General features: G+C 36.1%; 1 protein-coding gene across 1 annotated transcript in view; it reads left to right on the top strand.

Annotated features, from left to right (window-relative positions):
* The window catches only part of ULK2 (unc-51 like autophagy activating kinase 2), a 39,746-nt gene that overhangs the window by 8,462 nt on the left and 15,217 nt on the right, over positions 1–16,067 (top strand). Inside the window, exons 4-15 of the mRNA XM_068655676.1 lie at positions 3,673–3,705; positions 4,066–4,102; positions 5,190–5,363; positions 6,470–6,543; positions 7,666–7,767; positions 8,108–8,166; positions 8,482–8,564; positions 11,755–11,805; positions 12,189–12,277; positions 12,927–13,098; positions 14,019–14,079; positions 14,321–14,413. Coding sequence (XP_068511777.1) covers positions 3,673–3,705; positions 4,066–4,102; positions 5,190–5,363; positions 6,470–6,543; positions 7,666–7,767; positions 8,108–8,166; positions 8,482–8,564; positions 11,755–11,805; positions 12,189–12,277; positions 12,927–13,098; positions 14,019–14,079; positions 14,321–14,413 — 1,028 coding nt within the window. The remainder of the gene's footprint in view (positions 1–3,672; positions 3,706–4,065; positions 4,103–5,189; positions 5,364–6,469; positions 6,544–7,665; positions 7,768–8,107; positions 8,167–8,481; positions 8,565–11,754; positions 11,806–12,188; positions 12,278–12,926; positions 13,099–14,018; positions 14,080–14,320; positions 14,414–16,067) is intronic.

The raw sequence follows: 16,067 nt of genomic DNA, 5'->3' as shown, positions 1-16,067 counted from the left end.
TAGGAGCTGAACATGTTAGAAGCTGCCGGTGCGGTGCACTTGTAAAGCAAAATGAGAGTGTCTGTAATGCAGGCAGAAATAGCCTTAAAAAGATCTGGACCGGTCCCTTTTCACTAAATCATTAGAACTTTTGCCAAATGTATCTAATGCTCCAAAAAATGGAGTGTACTCCTGGGGGGGAAAAAAAAGGCACAAATTAACATGTCGGAAAATCAGATAACAGCAATGCATAAGCTGTCAGGCTAACTTGCACGCTCTTGGGACTCAGATCATGAACTGCAGCTAAACAGAATCTACAAACTGAGCAAAAGCAGAGTAACTATTTACTTGCCATGGTTTCTCCTTTGGCAGCTCACTACATACTCACTGCAGACTTTTATCTTTTTCTAAAGGAGGGCTTCCTATCCAAAAAGAAATCTCGGGTATATTTCTGCCAGTGTGCTAGAGTTCTAAAAACAGCTGTCAGAAGTAACCACGAATGTTTTGACTTCTTTTTCAATTAATGTCTTTTAAATGGAACTACTGCACTGAGCCTGTGATTTGGGTTGGAACTTCACATCCCTTGAGACAACTGTGGGAAGTCTGGTATTAAAACACAGCAAATTTTGGCAAATATGTTGCCTCCTAATCTTTATCTGGTAGGTTTACCTGTTAGCTTTCAGAATTGTAAAATGGTTTCCTATTAACCTTTGTTATCTTCTACTTTATCTTCCAAGTAAAACTTTGATTCAGAATAAGAAGTAAAAGTAGGTTTTTGTCAAGAAAAGTTTGAGCAAATAAGGCAAGGTATGCTGGGAAACTGCTCCATAATTGTTTAAACACAGCATACATTTGTTTTGCTTGATTATTTTTCTAGGTAGGAGTGTAGGCCAGAGCAGCTCCAGCTGCTATAATTTTATGATCTGTATGGGAATGTAAATTTTTGAAAGCGTTGCTATCTGTTTCAAGAAGCAGTTTAAAATAGCTTGCTAGGTCAGCTTTATTCCTGAACTTTAAATCTGAAATGTGGTGGTTTACTTATCTTTCCCTTTTTGAGCACTTTTCTCTGCCTAGCTAGTCAACAAGAATTGCTCTTCTGGAGAACGATGATAGGGATCGCTTTATTTTTCAGCAAAATAATTTATTAGGGAAAAATGCGTCTACAAAATTGATTTGTGTTTTCTGATTGTATTCCCAAAACGGAGATCATATTCCCAGTCAGGCCGAGCAAGAACGGGAATGCAAAATGTGAACAACTGTGAAGGGATGAACAACTTCAGCTGTTTTGAAGCTGTTTTGCTTGCATTGGTGGGATATTGAAAAGTGCATGTGGTTATGAGTTAATCACCCTAATCAAGTATTTGATTTTAGTTAATACCCTCAAAATAACACTGATAATACTGTAGCCAGGATAAGGCTTTAATTAAAACTTTAATGTGATGTATACAGATTTTTGAACACCAACGTTTCATGGGAATTAAATATTAAGGGGTTCATTTGGGCAGATTTAGAAATCCCAACGGAGATTTAAAACTGTTTAGAGGATTTGTGACGGGTGGGTAGTTGATACAGGGTTTGTAATCTGTTGCCGGTTTGCCTTGATTTCCCAAACCCAAATACCAAATTGGTGTCATCACCTGTACACACGAGTCAGAAGAGCCTGCTTTCAGGGTGGCTGGCAGAAGAAAGCCTATGCAGGTTCGGTGTGACACAGCCCTGTTTCTGCCAAATCTGAGCATACGTTTGTGGTCTTCCTTTCACACAGACTCTCTGGCCCCGTGTGCTCCTCCAGGTGCCTGAGGGTGGCCAAAATAACAGTGCCGTGACATATTTGCTCTGACTTAAGTGATATGTTCACCTGCGGGTTCTGGTTTCCTTGCCTGGAGAGGTGAGGGTTGGTATAACAGGGCAGATCAGCTCTGTGTTTTGGAAGGGAGCAGCTTCATCTGAAAGGACTTTGTGTCCAAGACAATCCAGACAACACATTCTCTTAGTTCTGTGATGAATACAAGTCTGTCATGAGCTGAGCGCTACATGCTGCAGTGAGCTGCTGTTTTTGTACAGTGTGTTGTGTAGCTGAGGCGCTGACGCTGTGGAACATCTATTTCTGATTCATGGGATTGCTATGTTTGGGTGGAAATCCAATAGCTGAGCTTTCTTCTTGTCACTGGAGAACAGACTCTTTCCATGCTTCTTAGAAGTGTTGTTATTACACATTGCAGTTGTCCTGTAAGAGAAGTGCTCCTCAGCTGGCAGAATTTGGGGTTTGATCACTGGGGAGCTTGGGGTAGCACGTGGTCGGCTACCGGCTGAAGTACAAGGGAGGTTAATGACAGGTGGCAATAGCTTTCTGTTTGCTCATTTTCTTATTGTTCCTGTTCCAAAGATTTCAGATTTTATTTTCGTTCTACAAATGGTGGATTTATTTTCATGATTCTTTCTGATGTCTTTCTGTCGAGTTCAGAGGAAGGTGTCAGAGAGGCTTTACTGGCACTTATGGTGCCAGCATGTCAGAGATGGGAGTGGGAGCAGGTGTCTTGGCTTCTTTCTTTTTTCTTCAACACAAGACTGGCCTTTGCTGGGCAAAGTGATGAAAGTTGTTTGGAATTAGTTTAATTAGTGCTGATGGACAACTTGGAAGCTAATTCCAGATATGGGTTACTGTTTGACATCCGTGGGTTCCTGAAAGAAGATAAGTTTCTATCTTGAAAGAAATTGTTGCAAAGGAACAGTGCTGAAAGAAACAAGATTTATAATTATGTATTTTCAGTAATTTACAAGGCAGGTATTTGTGGTGGTGGTGGTGTATTTTGCTTCAATGTATTCCCTTCCTGATAAAATGCACTTAGGTTTTGAGGCATTTATAGGATTTCAAATTATGGTTCATGTTGGCCACAGCTGTTACAGAAACATTGAACAATTGGGACTTCCTGAAATGTGATCTACTGCTGCTTTAATGTTGGTTGGAGCACACCCTTCGTTCCCAACAGATTTGCCTAGCATTCCTAGAAACATGCTTTCTTTGAAACTAATTTCAAAATGTAAACAAATCTGTAAAGTGCTCGATGTTCTGAGCTGGAAAAACCCTCAAGTGCCTTTCTGTAACACAGATGAGAACGGCTAAACTAAATGCTTCCAGAAAATGAAACAGCCTAATATAGTCTTGAATTAACCTTAACGCGTCTGGCTCATCTTAAACTATTTATTCATGCAGTTGTGTGTGCGTTAGGTGTCGTTTTAATCATGATCATGTGAACAGCAGCAACGTTTGACAGTAGCTTAGGAGTTAATGTTCAAAGCGCTTGTAAACTTTAGGTTTTCCTTCTTATAAAATAACATCACTTGACACTTCAGCAGGTTTTGAGTATAACATTGCCTCTCAGGAAAGAGAATTTTGCTGTAAAGCTGTTTGGCTCTCATTTATTCATACTCAGTTTATGTTTTTGTCTAGTTTTGCCTAACAAAACTGGCTTTGTTTAGTGTTGATTTCAATATATATTCTTGATAACTTGAAAAACTTAAGGAAAACCTCTGCAATTGATTGTTAGTAAACATATTTATTTGCTACCCACAACGACTTTAACATAAGATCTCTCATCTGACTTGAAAAAATCTCTTACTATATACCAGTTAATGCAGGTGTTGAAGGCTCTGTCTTGTCACATGCTTAAACTGAATTTTCTTCTCTTTTAGGAAATGCCCAATTCTGTCTTTTTGGTGATGGAGGTATGTGTTAGCGTATGTGTTTCTTTCTGGTTGATTTTTAAAAATGATTTTTAGAGAAAAAAAAAGCCCCTGCACAGCTGCAAAATAACAGGTAATTCTGAAAACTAGATTATTAATTTTCTCTGCAGTCCTAAGTTTATCAGCAGTGTTTGTACCATAAATTCATTTTTACTTTATCATACTGTAAGCATCAATGGAGGTGTTACACCTCAAATTAGTAATTTGACAAATAATTGACAAAACAAAGTTAAACAGCTGGAAAGGGCCTTCTAATTTTATTGAAAAGATTAGAAAGCAAAAATAGTCACAGCAAGTGTTTCAGACCTTGTATTTTGAATAAAAATCCTTTCTTTTTAACAGTACTGCAATGGTGGGGATTTGGCAGATTACTTACAAGGTAATTGATTACTGTATTTCCCTATTAGGAAGCTATTGCATTTCATGTTTATATTCTGTGTTTGTATAATCCATTGAAGTTTCTCTGAAATTTTTGCTTGTGGTTTAAAAATTTTCCTGTTTATGAAATGTCTGTGCTTGTTTACTCTTCTGCTCTTTTAAAGTATCCTCTTTATATGATTAATTGAATTCACTAATCAGTTCTACATCAGCTGCTTTATGGGAATGGTTCTGAACCAGTGCTGGGAATGTTGCATTCAGTGGTAGTAAGGTCATCTGGTTTTTGATTCCACCTGCTTTCTTTGCCACCCTTCAAACTCAGCCTTATTAGAAATAAAATTTTCAGCAGATATAATAATCTCAGCATTTTTCTGATGAAAATATTCTTCTGCTTGCCTCTGTATCAGCGGCGTGTTTAAGGAATCTTTTTGTGAGCTGCTATTGTTATGGTAACTGTATATTAAAAGCCTAATTTACTTCCCATTAAAATCCTTGGAAAGACTCATACAGTATAATCCAGCTCCTGCATTCAGTACATTTTCAGGCTGCAGAATGAGCTAATAACTTCTGAAGAGACTTTCCAAAGTATACCTTTTTCCCCAAAAAATAAATTTTATCATGGATAAAATCTGTGAGCAGTGTGGTTATCTGTGTCCCCAGAACAATTTCTTTAAAGAAAGAATAGGTTTTCAGCTTCAGGCTGTAGCACGATCACAGATACATTTAGTGTTATAAACTGTGGGAGTTCTTTAATTTCACTGGCTCCTGTGGTTCTTTTTAGAGAGTTTAGGATTTGATAGTGGTTAAGATGTTCTAAAATTATTACGCTACTGAGTTGAATAAACTATTGTAAAAGCAGATATTTCAGAGTACAGTAACTAGTGTAAAACTTGGATGTATTGTTAAAAGAGTATACATTTGTAAAAAAGACAGAAATTTGATTATGTTGAATATAATTCGCTATGATTTGATTGCCTTTATTGTTTTCACATTTATTTCTGTGAATTTTGTTGCTTTTTGCCCCAAAATAACATATTACATTACATTATACATATTTTCTCATCTGCTATTGTGTGTGTTATTTTCAGCTAAAGGAACCCTCAGTGAAGATACCATCCGAGTGTTCCTCCAGCAGATTGCAGCAGCTATGCGTATTCTGCACAGTAAAGGAATCATTCATAGGGATCTTAAACCACAGAATATTTTACTGTCTTATGCCAGTCGTAGGAAGTCAAGTGTCAGTGGCATACGCATCAAAATAGGTAAATGTGCTTTTCTCTGATCTGAAGGTAAATAATCATTACTGAGTCATTTCCCTACTCAAAAGTGTCTTTGTAGTTAAAACGCAGAGGGTGTACTGGCTATATTGTATTTTAAATTGAGGAAAATGAAGTCAGTAAGTCCAGAATGAGCTTTATGCTGTAATGTGGTTTTTCAGTATTAAAAAAAATGAGTCAGAAAGACCCTTTTGATTAAATCTGTAGGAAGAAGCTGCCACTATAAAGCTGATGTTTCTAATATTAAACTACTTTAATTAGACACAAATCTGTAACCTTTGAAATGTTGAGTAGCCTTTAGCCCATTTCAAAACTGTATGCAAGACTCCAGGCACAGTTCTAACAGGGCTGTTTTTGTTGCAGACCCTCCTAAGGGTTTTTGAAAAATTTAAAAATGTAGGTTATGATCTATTTTTGACAGAAAGAGGTTTGGCATTGTAACTGAGGAGAGGTGGCAGCTGTTCAGGGTACTACCAAACTCCTCTTGTGGGAGACTTCAGGGGTTTTAGTCTCTCATTGCTTTCCCTGTAAAGTGTCCATATGAAGACTTTGGTTGTGGCAGGTTTCTTTTCTGTGCTTTTGCTTAACCAATTTCTAAGGTCTGTTCCAACTCAGTCCATCTTCTGAACATCACAGATAACTTCCTGTCTTACTGCCCTCACTTGATAATTTCAGATGCTATTGCCTACATGGAAAACTCAGGCATCTGAAGCTGGATATCCAAAATTTCTACCTGAAGTAATTTCACTGAAGCAGATAGCACATTCATCACTCTTAATGAACCGTTTATATTTAGCCACTGATTTTAATCCTTTCTTACTGATGCCAGACAGCATGCTCTGCACCTGTGGAGATGGCTGAGCAGCAGTTTGTACAAATGATGCCACTGCTGTTTCTTGGCTTGCTGTTTAGAAGATAATTCCTTCAGCATATAACATAAATATTGCTATTCCATGAAGATGGCTATATATTATGCCTAGTTTTTGTTTTCTAGCTGATGATTGTAGCAGATTTCAATCAGAAAAGATTATTTCTATATTATGAAAGTTTGAAAATTCTTTCTTTTCATTGACAAATGTTTCTTTACACAGCTGACTTTGGTTTTGCTCGTTATCTGCATAGCAACATGATGGCTGCAACTCTGTGTGGTTCACCTATGTATATGGTGAGTGACAGCACTTTTCAGATTGTGGTTTATCTCAAATATTCTCCTACGAGATCAAAATAATTTATGGTTGGCAGATTGGCAAATGCCTAACGTTGCATTGGAAGTATTAGGAGCAGCATGCAGTTCACATTTCTGTAGTTTTACTGGCTTCTTTTTTTCTTGTGATTTGAAGATTGTGATTGTTGAAATGAAAAGGAATGAGAGACATTAAACGTTTCTTAGTGCTGCAGGGAGGAAACATCAAAAAAAGCAATACACTTTAGCATTAATTTTTTTTGCCTCATAAAGTAGTTTCATTCCCACATACATACTTTTTTTTTTATCCCCTTCCAAGTTTCTAAGGAAATAGCCTGTATTTAGTAATTTTCTATAAGATCATTACATCAGTAGAAAAGAAAAAAAACTACTTATTTTTTTGTTTAATTTCTTTTATATATATTCTCTCAAATGTGTGGTTTGATTTATTAATTTTATTTTCCTTCTTTTTGTTTCCTTTTTTAAATAATTTGAAGTTAATTGCCATTATTTTTAAGTAGTATGGTAGTAATTTCAGCACTGAGCTGTGTGTCCTTAGCAGTGCCACTACTGTGCAGTGTGGTCATGCGCAAATCATTTAGCTTTTCCATGTCTTGTTTTTCAATATGTAAAATATTTAATTTGTAAAACTAAACATTAAATTAATTATTACAATCAAAATATTAAACTAATATTAAATACTAATTTTAAATGAAAATATTTAATAGGTAAAATATTTTAATATGGTGATAATTATATTAATTGTGAAATCCTTGGCTAATTACCCACAGAAGGACTGCACCAACCAAGTAAATAATGCTTACTTCTTATTCCCATAGGCATAGATCATGAACTTCTTTCTTTAGAACATCAATATTTCTAGTTTTCTATGTTTCTAATATTTATTTTCATTTCAGATAGTCTAATACTATTACCTTTCAAGTCATGGAATGACACAGACTAAAATTCTCACATTGTCTATTAAATATTTTGTATTAAAATATTTTACTCCTTACAAAAAGTTGCTGTCTATTAATACCACTGTGTGTTATTTCTTTTGCTGTGGCTTTGCTTTTTCTTCTGATATTTTCCTGTACTTTCCAGGCCCCTGAAGTGATTATGTCTCAACACTACGATGCTAAAGCAGACCTGTGGAGCATAGGAACAGTGATTTATCAGTGTCTTGTTGGAAAACCACCTTTTCAGGTAACACTTTATTTCCCATTTCCTCTTTCTATTACTCTTTAGTCTAATGGAAGTTCCTAGACTTTTCCTTCTAGGCATGAAAACAGAAGTAAGTAGTGATGTCTGAGTGTTGATGCTTGAGGATACCAAAGGAGAAGTTGTTTGTACTCAGTCTTTGACATCAGTGTGTTCAATCCAGGGCAAACGTATAAGAATACTCAGTACTGAAGTCAGGGCTGTGCTCGGTGTTTTCTCCTTTAATGCCCATATGCAAAAGCCTTTTTTTGTATGTGCGCATAGGTACAAAAGGTACTTTCTCCATTAAACTGAGCTTTAATTAATGTACATTTTTATTTGACAGGCCAATAGTCCTCAAGATTTGAGAATGTTTTATGAAAAGAACAGGAATTTGATTCCTAGGTACGTCACCGTGGCCTTTCCTGTCACTTACATTTGTTGATTGAACACTTTTTCATCTTTGGGAATGCCTGGGATTCATAAAAATATTTGATGTTGCTATGTTGACAAGAAAATAGTATGATACCAGTGACTCACATTGCATCTTGCCTTCATTGTATCTTGCTGATTTGAGTGTCCTATACTAAAGCTACGGAGCATGTGTAGTCAAGACGTAGGGATGTGGCAGAATGCTGACTTCTTGAGATTTAACGCAGTATGCATTTTTTTAATACACGTGTGATATTTAATGCATGCTTTGCTTCCTTTTATATGCAGTATCCCTAGGGAAACGTCAACTTATCTGGCTGACCTGCTGTTGGGTTTGCTTCAGAGAAACCAAAAAGACAGAATGGACTTTGGTACGTAACTTTTCCTTTTGCTCTCTTGACCTGTTAGTTGTATACATATGACAAAAATAACTCTCCTGACCTTCTATCTATAGGTAATTACATGAAAAGTGAAGGGTTTTTTTCTTCTGTTATCATAAAGGAGTCACAGTGGTTTTCCCCTGTTGTTTATTGATATGCCTTAAATTTCATGTTGCAGTATTTTCATTTAACTGCTGTTTTGTCTTTTTTCTAAGAGCAGACATCTCTGATCTCTGTGTGGTTTAGTTTACAGAAATGTAACAAAGTAATGGAATAACCAACTTTGGAAGCGAAGTTGCTTTAAGTTGTTTCTTCTCCATTACTTTCTCCTGCAGGCTGCAAAGATCATAACTGTTAATGGTGGTGCAAATTGTGTATATTTGATTTAACATTGAAAGCTGTATGTATGTTTACTGGAGGGCAATGAGAGAGGTAATGTTAAATCAAAATCCCTCATATTTACAAAGATGAATTGCTAGTATTGTGCGTAGGTGCTGATAGCTATAGAGACTTCTTCATTTTAGTGAAATATTTTCACTGCTTTTTAAAGTCAGAAATCAATAGAATCAAGTTGTATCTTTATATTTCATAAATCCTAAAATTTTAGAATATTTAAACTGTGTAGTGACTGAAGTTTGCATACTGTTAGATTACTGCAAAGTCTGCGTATGACTGCCCATTGAATTATTTGGGAAGTTAAGCCTAGCACAAACCAGGTTGATACTGCTTTAACAAAAATGAACTTGTGGCTCCAGTGGCTGCTGCGTTTGACTTTTCCTTTTTAACTGGAGATCTTTGGTTGCAGAACATTGTGCTAACTTCTTAAGATTTCAAAGCCTCCAATCGGTGCTATTGAATCACTCAGAATGGCTGCAACTGTTCTCTCTTCAAAATTAGTCAGGAGTGTGGTTCAAGTTTGTGTGCACTCTGTACTAGCTAGATGTCTGTTGTTTACATGAGTACTAAAAAGACTTTTATTGGGTAGTTTTTTGGTTAGCTAACAATTTGTTATTGTAGTTTTATTATAAATCCCGGGAAATGTTAATCTTTTATCTAATTAAAGCTACCTTAGCTAAGTAAAATTAACTTTGTGTTAATTTTGACACAATGAAAATAATTTGTTTTATACCGAGATTTGTTTTTAGCAACAAGATAGGTGAATCCATCAAGTTTAATCTGTGGAATAGTGAGAAAGAGCCTAAAGCTTAAAATCTCTTCGTGCTCCTTGCAGATGAGTGTTCTTTCCTCACCATTAACTATTAGGTCTTGTGATGCTGAGATCTTAGGGTGAGTTACAAGCTTGAGACATGCTCAGTTTCCTTTCTGCTTATGAAACTTCACGTTCCTGTTTAGTTATGCATGCAAGCTTGGTTTTGACGCAGTACTGAAATACACAAATTGACTCATTCATCACATGTGGTTCTTGTGCGTTTGTGATAAGAAGACTATATTCAATGGGCTGTGGAGAGACAAGAATTCAAAAGGTATCTGGGTTGTTTACTTAAAGTGCAGGACTTTTATGACTACATTTTTTTTCCTTTTCAGTTTCTGATATTTCTCCAGCAAACATCAAACTTTTTAAAAATAATTTAACACTTAAAGCATTGATGCTGGAATAATTACTGTCCTGGTAACCAGGAATGAATTTTTTTTGTGTGTGTGTATGTGACTGAAATAATGTAATTTAACTGCTGTATGTAGGAACTTGAGCAGAAATCAGATATAGAAAAAAAAAATCAGGATACTTGGGTAAAACGTCCAGGTGATGCTGACAGTATTCAGATGTTGATTTTCAAATCTGTTTTATAGAAGAATCAATATGTCACAAATGTGGACTTTGAGTAATTGATTCCACCTGCACTCTGGGTATGCTGATCTCCACAGTTTCTTCAAACGTGGGAAATTCACTGTAACATTGTGATAGTATGAGAACGCATTTGTGCTAAGAAAGAAAAAAACAAAGCAGAATGGTAGTGGTGAAAGTCATGTTTCCCTTGGCTGAGCTGCTCAAAGGGCCTCAAAGGGGCTGCTCTGGAATGTGCTTAGCAAGGGGAGTGAAAGGGAGAGTGTATAACTGAGCCCAGTTGCCTGTTGTTAAAATAAAAATAGCATTGGAAATCTTGCTGATCTTTTAGCAAAATGAAGTAGAACAGCAGGTGTTGTACAAAAGCTCAAGAACACCTGATCCTTGTGTTAAAGTTAATCATTATATTGTTCTTGTGTTATTGCTAGCCTCCCTTCCTTATCACGTTGTGGAAGAAAGTGTTGTTGAAGGAAGAAGAGATGGTGCAGGCCTCAGGTGTTTTTTTCTTGGTGGTGGTAGTTTTTTTTTCCCCTTGCTATTTGCTTAGGTCTGATGAACAGTATTGTTTTTTCTCAACTGTTAGAACATTGAAGTTCACAAAGTTCAGCAGTTAGCTTCCACTAACCATCAGTTTTCCCTAATGATACGAAGGCCTCTTGTATAAAAGAACTTTTACATGTACACTGTTAGCCAACTGCTTATGCTAGGTCAATTAAATCCATCTGAGAACATCCATTTATAACAAAAGCAAATGTTTCTGTTGTTGAAACAGTAACAAGTTAGCTGAGGAAATTGTTAAAGTGATGTTTACTTCTGATTTAAACTGAACCAGCTGCGCAGGTTGCGTTCTGTTGGGAAGCGGGAAGGAGAATGGCTGCTGCTTTGTTGTGATCTTTAACCACGGAAGGAGTAGCATTGAGGGGTTCAAAAAACAAGTGTCTGTTCGTGGGAAAGGCAGAAGTGAAAATACTTTCAATGTTTGTTGTAAAAGATGCTAATCATTTTGTAGAGGAAATTAAAACTGAACAAGTACTGTGTTGTTCATCGCAAATATAATTCCATGATGTATATAGGAAAGCTTCTTATGTATATGATTCTTAAGTTTTGTTAGCATCAAGTTATAAAATGTCCTTTAATAAGTTTGTCTAATTTGCCTTGCTGGCTGTTCTTGGAATTTATTAAATTGATTTTGTTTCCTTTCCAAATGTTGTAGCAACATATAAGAGATTAAAGCCTTCCATGTTGTAAGCTTTTCATCCTCTGGCTGTGAATATTGATTCTGGGCAGGCAACCATTTACCACTGTCTGCAATATAGTCTACAAATTCTGTGTCATTTGTACGTTAATTCACAGTGGTGGTTGTTTCTTGTTTTACAGAAGCATTTTTCAACCACCCTTTCCTGGATCAGGTTTCAACAGTCAAAAAGTGTAAGTAGTTTTGATTTTCCAATTATTTGTTTAAATGATGAATGTTGGGGACTAGTGGGGAAGAAAAATCTGCCAAGTATCATGCTAAATGTTCATGAGGCAATTTCCTGTGTCTGGCTGTTCTATTCTATTGTGAACCTCGGAGCTGAATCCTATTTTGAACTCTCTCTGAGATATGACACTTATTTGATAATTCCTTTCATATTTCATGTAAACTTAAATACTATTGTGTGCTTAAGGATGTGCTGTGCTTATAAGGATAGGGGTTTATGAATGAAAAGCAGTGAGGAAATCGGTTTGTTTGCAATTCAGCCTTTCACACGGTTAGTTGCATTTTTTTTTTTTTAATTTTTTTTTTTTGTGTCTGGGTTTTCCTCTTTTAGCTTGTCCTGTACCAGTGCCCACATATGCTGGCTCAGTCTCTGGCAGTTCCTGTGGAAGCTCCCCTTCCTGCCGCTTTGCTTCTCCTCCAGTAAGTTCTCTGTTTTACAAAACAATCTCTAGAAAATATTTTCTCCAGTGCTTACCCAAGATTTCTTGAATTTTAGATCTTTCAATTCTTAGACAGAATAACCCTAAACTGTCCTGTTTAAAAATGTAGAACAGGAATATCACTGTCAAAAAATGAAACAAACAAAAAAACCCCAATGCATATACGTATCAAACACTAGGTAGTAAATCTTTAGGTCTGTTAACATGGCTTGCAAAGTAATGAATGTTACGGATTAACTTTTGAATCAGTCTTTTTGGCTGACACTACTTATGTTGGTATGAACTGGTGATTTTAATTTTACATGGTATTTTGAAGAGTTGTATCTGTATCATCGTGAATGAGTGAACAAATTCAGTCAATTAAATTCACAGCCTATTTGCTATGGTGCTATAGAACTGCCTAAGTTTACATGACAGTGTTATCTGGCATTTCAAATTTCCAAAATCAAATATATTTTATATTTCTGAAGACTTGAACAGTCTGAAATATAAATTCATCTATTTATTTATTTGATACATTAGTGATAATTCCTATATTAGAGGCTTTAGAGTTAAAAGAGCAACTTTATCTTCTGAATCACTGAATTTATAGTGTTGTTTTTTTCACTCCCCCTCCCCCTCTTCTTTAGTCTCTTCCAGACATGCAACATATTCAAGAAGAAAATTTGTCTTCCCCTCCATTGGGTCCTCCAAACTATCTACAAGTGTCTAAAGACTCTGCCAGTACCAGTAGCAAGAACTCTTCTTGTGACACAGATGATTTTGTTCTTGTCCCACACAACATCTCTTCAGACCACTCATGTAAGAACCTTCCATTATTTTCATATTTTAAAACACTTTCCACTCATAGCATACCTTCATGCCTTCTTATTATTTGGCTCTCTTTTCCCTAAATGTATCTCAGTTCACCTTGGAACTAATTGCATCAGTTTGAGTTAGTTTTTGAAGGGAGACTCTTTGGTATATGTACATGTCCATCTGGGACATTTTCACCTGCAGTTGAGTGGCCAGATATGCCAAAGACACCAAGGTCACTTAAAGTCATGGAAAATACTGGATTTTGGCAGTAGAAGAAAAGAGAGTCGATTGTAAACAGCTGCTGATAAGAAGCCCAAGGATTCTCTCAATGAGAAAGTCACATCCAGACTAACTGAATGTTTAGTCTATGTTATAGAGCTTTAGATAAACAAGTGGAGGTAAAAACATACAACATGTTTAACATGAAACATTAGGCATCAGACTGGGCTTATACAGCTGAAAGACTTGGATGTTGCACATTGCCATATTATATTTTCTAAACCTGAATTGCCACTAGAAAGCTAGTCATCTGACTTCTGTACAGTGCCACCAACTCATGTTATATATTTGACTAAATTAGTACCTAGATCTCTGAAGCATTTCTGTCTTTCACTATTACAAATTTCCCAATGTTGATACATTGTACTCTTAAAAGTGGATTTAATCTCATAATTATAACGAGTATAGCAAAAAGAATAATGTTAAAGAAATACTTTCCCCATTTTTGTTGTAGGTCACATTTGAGGTAATTTCATACACAAAACAGTTTGTAAAAAAAACTTGTATAAATCTTGTATATATTCACAGAAGCTTGTCAGAAGCAAATATTTCTACAACAGTAATATAGAAGATTTTTTATTTTTATTATTTTAAGATTCTAGTTCATTATGTTGGTTTTCAATGTATTCTTCTGCTTACTGTAGATGATATGCCATTGGGAGCAGCTGGCAGGCGGGCTTCAAGCGAGTTCTTGATGTGTGGAGGGTAGGTGTGCTGAGCTTTATCCAAAAGAAGTCTCATGTTCTAAAATTGATGCTATAGAAGAGGTGGTTGGTTTTTCTGGCAGTGATGGGTTTACACAGCTGTAAGTGAACTTCCTTAAAGGTTAATACGCCAAGTTGAATTTAATATGAATATATAAACAGCTTGTATTCAGAAAGTTTTGCTGCAAAGCAGGTAGTTTCTGATGTGAACTGTCTTCTGATAATGTTTCTTGTTCCTACAGGCAGTCACCATTAACTATTTCTGGAAGCTCAGGAACTGTACAGAAGCCATCCTCAGCCTCTTCTCGAAGTACTGCTTCTGGTACAACTAACAGGTGCATGATGAAGGCTTAGTATTTCCTCTCTTTAAAAAAAGTTCTCTGTTACTGTATGGTTTTTTTGTTCTGTTTTGTTTTATTTTTAGATTACTGCTGGAAACTGAACTGAAATAGAAGCTAGACCTGTTTTTTCTAGGCTCTCTGCACTTAATGCATTGTAATAGCTGATGGTTGCGTAGCTAACTTCTGGTTTGGATGCATCCCAAAAAGATTTCCTTAAGGAAAGACAGCATTCTTTTGTCTGCTTAAATTTTGAACTGTCTAAAGGCAGAAACTTCAGACACATAACTAACTTGACCTTCTTGTGTTATGAAGTACAGCGTGTTCTTTGTTTACTGAGTCAAGATGTTAAAAGCAGTTTACTTCTCACACAACTACGTCTTGAAAAGAGGGATTTAGAAAGCACAGTTTGCTATGGATTTGTCTCAGGACTGGATTATCTTGCATCCAATAACTGGATGTGGCCTCTGTGCAAGCAATTATTGTGAATTTTGTGTTTGTGGTTCACAAGATACCCAAAGAAGCCCCATAAAAGTGTTGAACATTTATTGCAGCTTTTCAATCAGCAGGGCTATTAATAAGTCCCCTTTCTGCTACATCATTGTAGACAGTTTCTGCCAATTTGAAATTGAATTGATATTTGTCAGAAGTGCCTGACATCTTTCCTGTATTATACTGGAAAATGTAAATCTTATCAGGATGCTTAACTATTCATGTAACAGCTAAACAGAAGGGGTAGATTTGTCATTTGACCAAATAATGAATTTCATAAAGTTTTCAATACAAAATAGAAAGAGGACAAGTGGCTAAAAGGGGAATAATGCTATTATGTTGGGTGTATTTTTGGCTTATGCTAGTACTACAGGACTGCAAGTCAGCATTATTTGTTTAGAAATGCTTGTCACAAGAAAAGTTGGCTATTTTGTGCTGATCTTGTTGCAGTTTGCAAAATCTGCTGACATGGGCTATCAATAAGGTTGTAGTCTTAACTTTTGTGTTTAAGGGCAGCCAATTTGAATGGTTTGGTTGTAAAGATCCATTTGCTATGGATTGGCTGTATACAGAATATTATAAAATATGGTAATTCCTATCTTATATCGTCATGTGTCACAGTTTTTAGAGTTACAGGTTTTATGAAAATATGCCAGTTATGTTATCTGTATGCTAGTAAGTTAAGAGCTAAATGGTTGTGTGATTAGAAACAGGTGCCTACTGTTCACACAGTCAGTTTGTACTGCAAAAGTTTGATTTAGGTATTGGTTGAGTAAATTCAGTGACTGGCTGACTGCTTTAGGTTATTGTCTCAAGGTAGCAGATAATCTACCAGATGCTGCTTTGTTTTTTTGGTTATTTGTTGCTGAGAAGTGTTCTTTCATAGCGTGTGATTTATTTATTTATTTATTTATTTTTACAAAATGTTGTTATGCCCTGTAATACAGTGTTGTTTTTTTTCTGATTAGATGATAGAACTGCATGAATGGTACCCATAGTTACGCTGCTTTGTGGCAAGCAGAAGAAGCTGTGATGCTTCTCATGCTCCAGCCAGAACAGGCACAATAGGTGGAGGCAGTTCACTCTTCTGTGGTTAATTCCTAATTTTGTTCTCTAGATCCCACAGATACAAGATTTGCATGCAACTCTGCACACGTCT

The sequence above is a fragment of the Anas acuta genome, chromosome 19, assembly GCF_963932015.1.
Source record: "Anas acuta chromosome 19, bAnaAcu1.1, whole genome shotgun sequence".
NCBI classification, from domain to species: Eukaryota; Metazoa; Chordata; class Aves; order Anseriformes; family Anatidae; genus Anas; species Anas acuta.
This window is presented reverse-complemented; position numbering and strand designations above follow the sequence as displayed.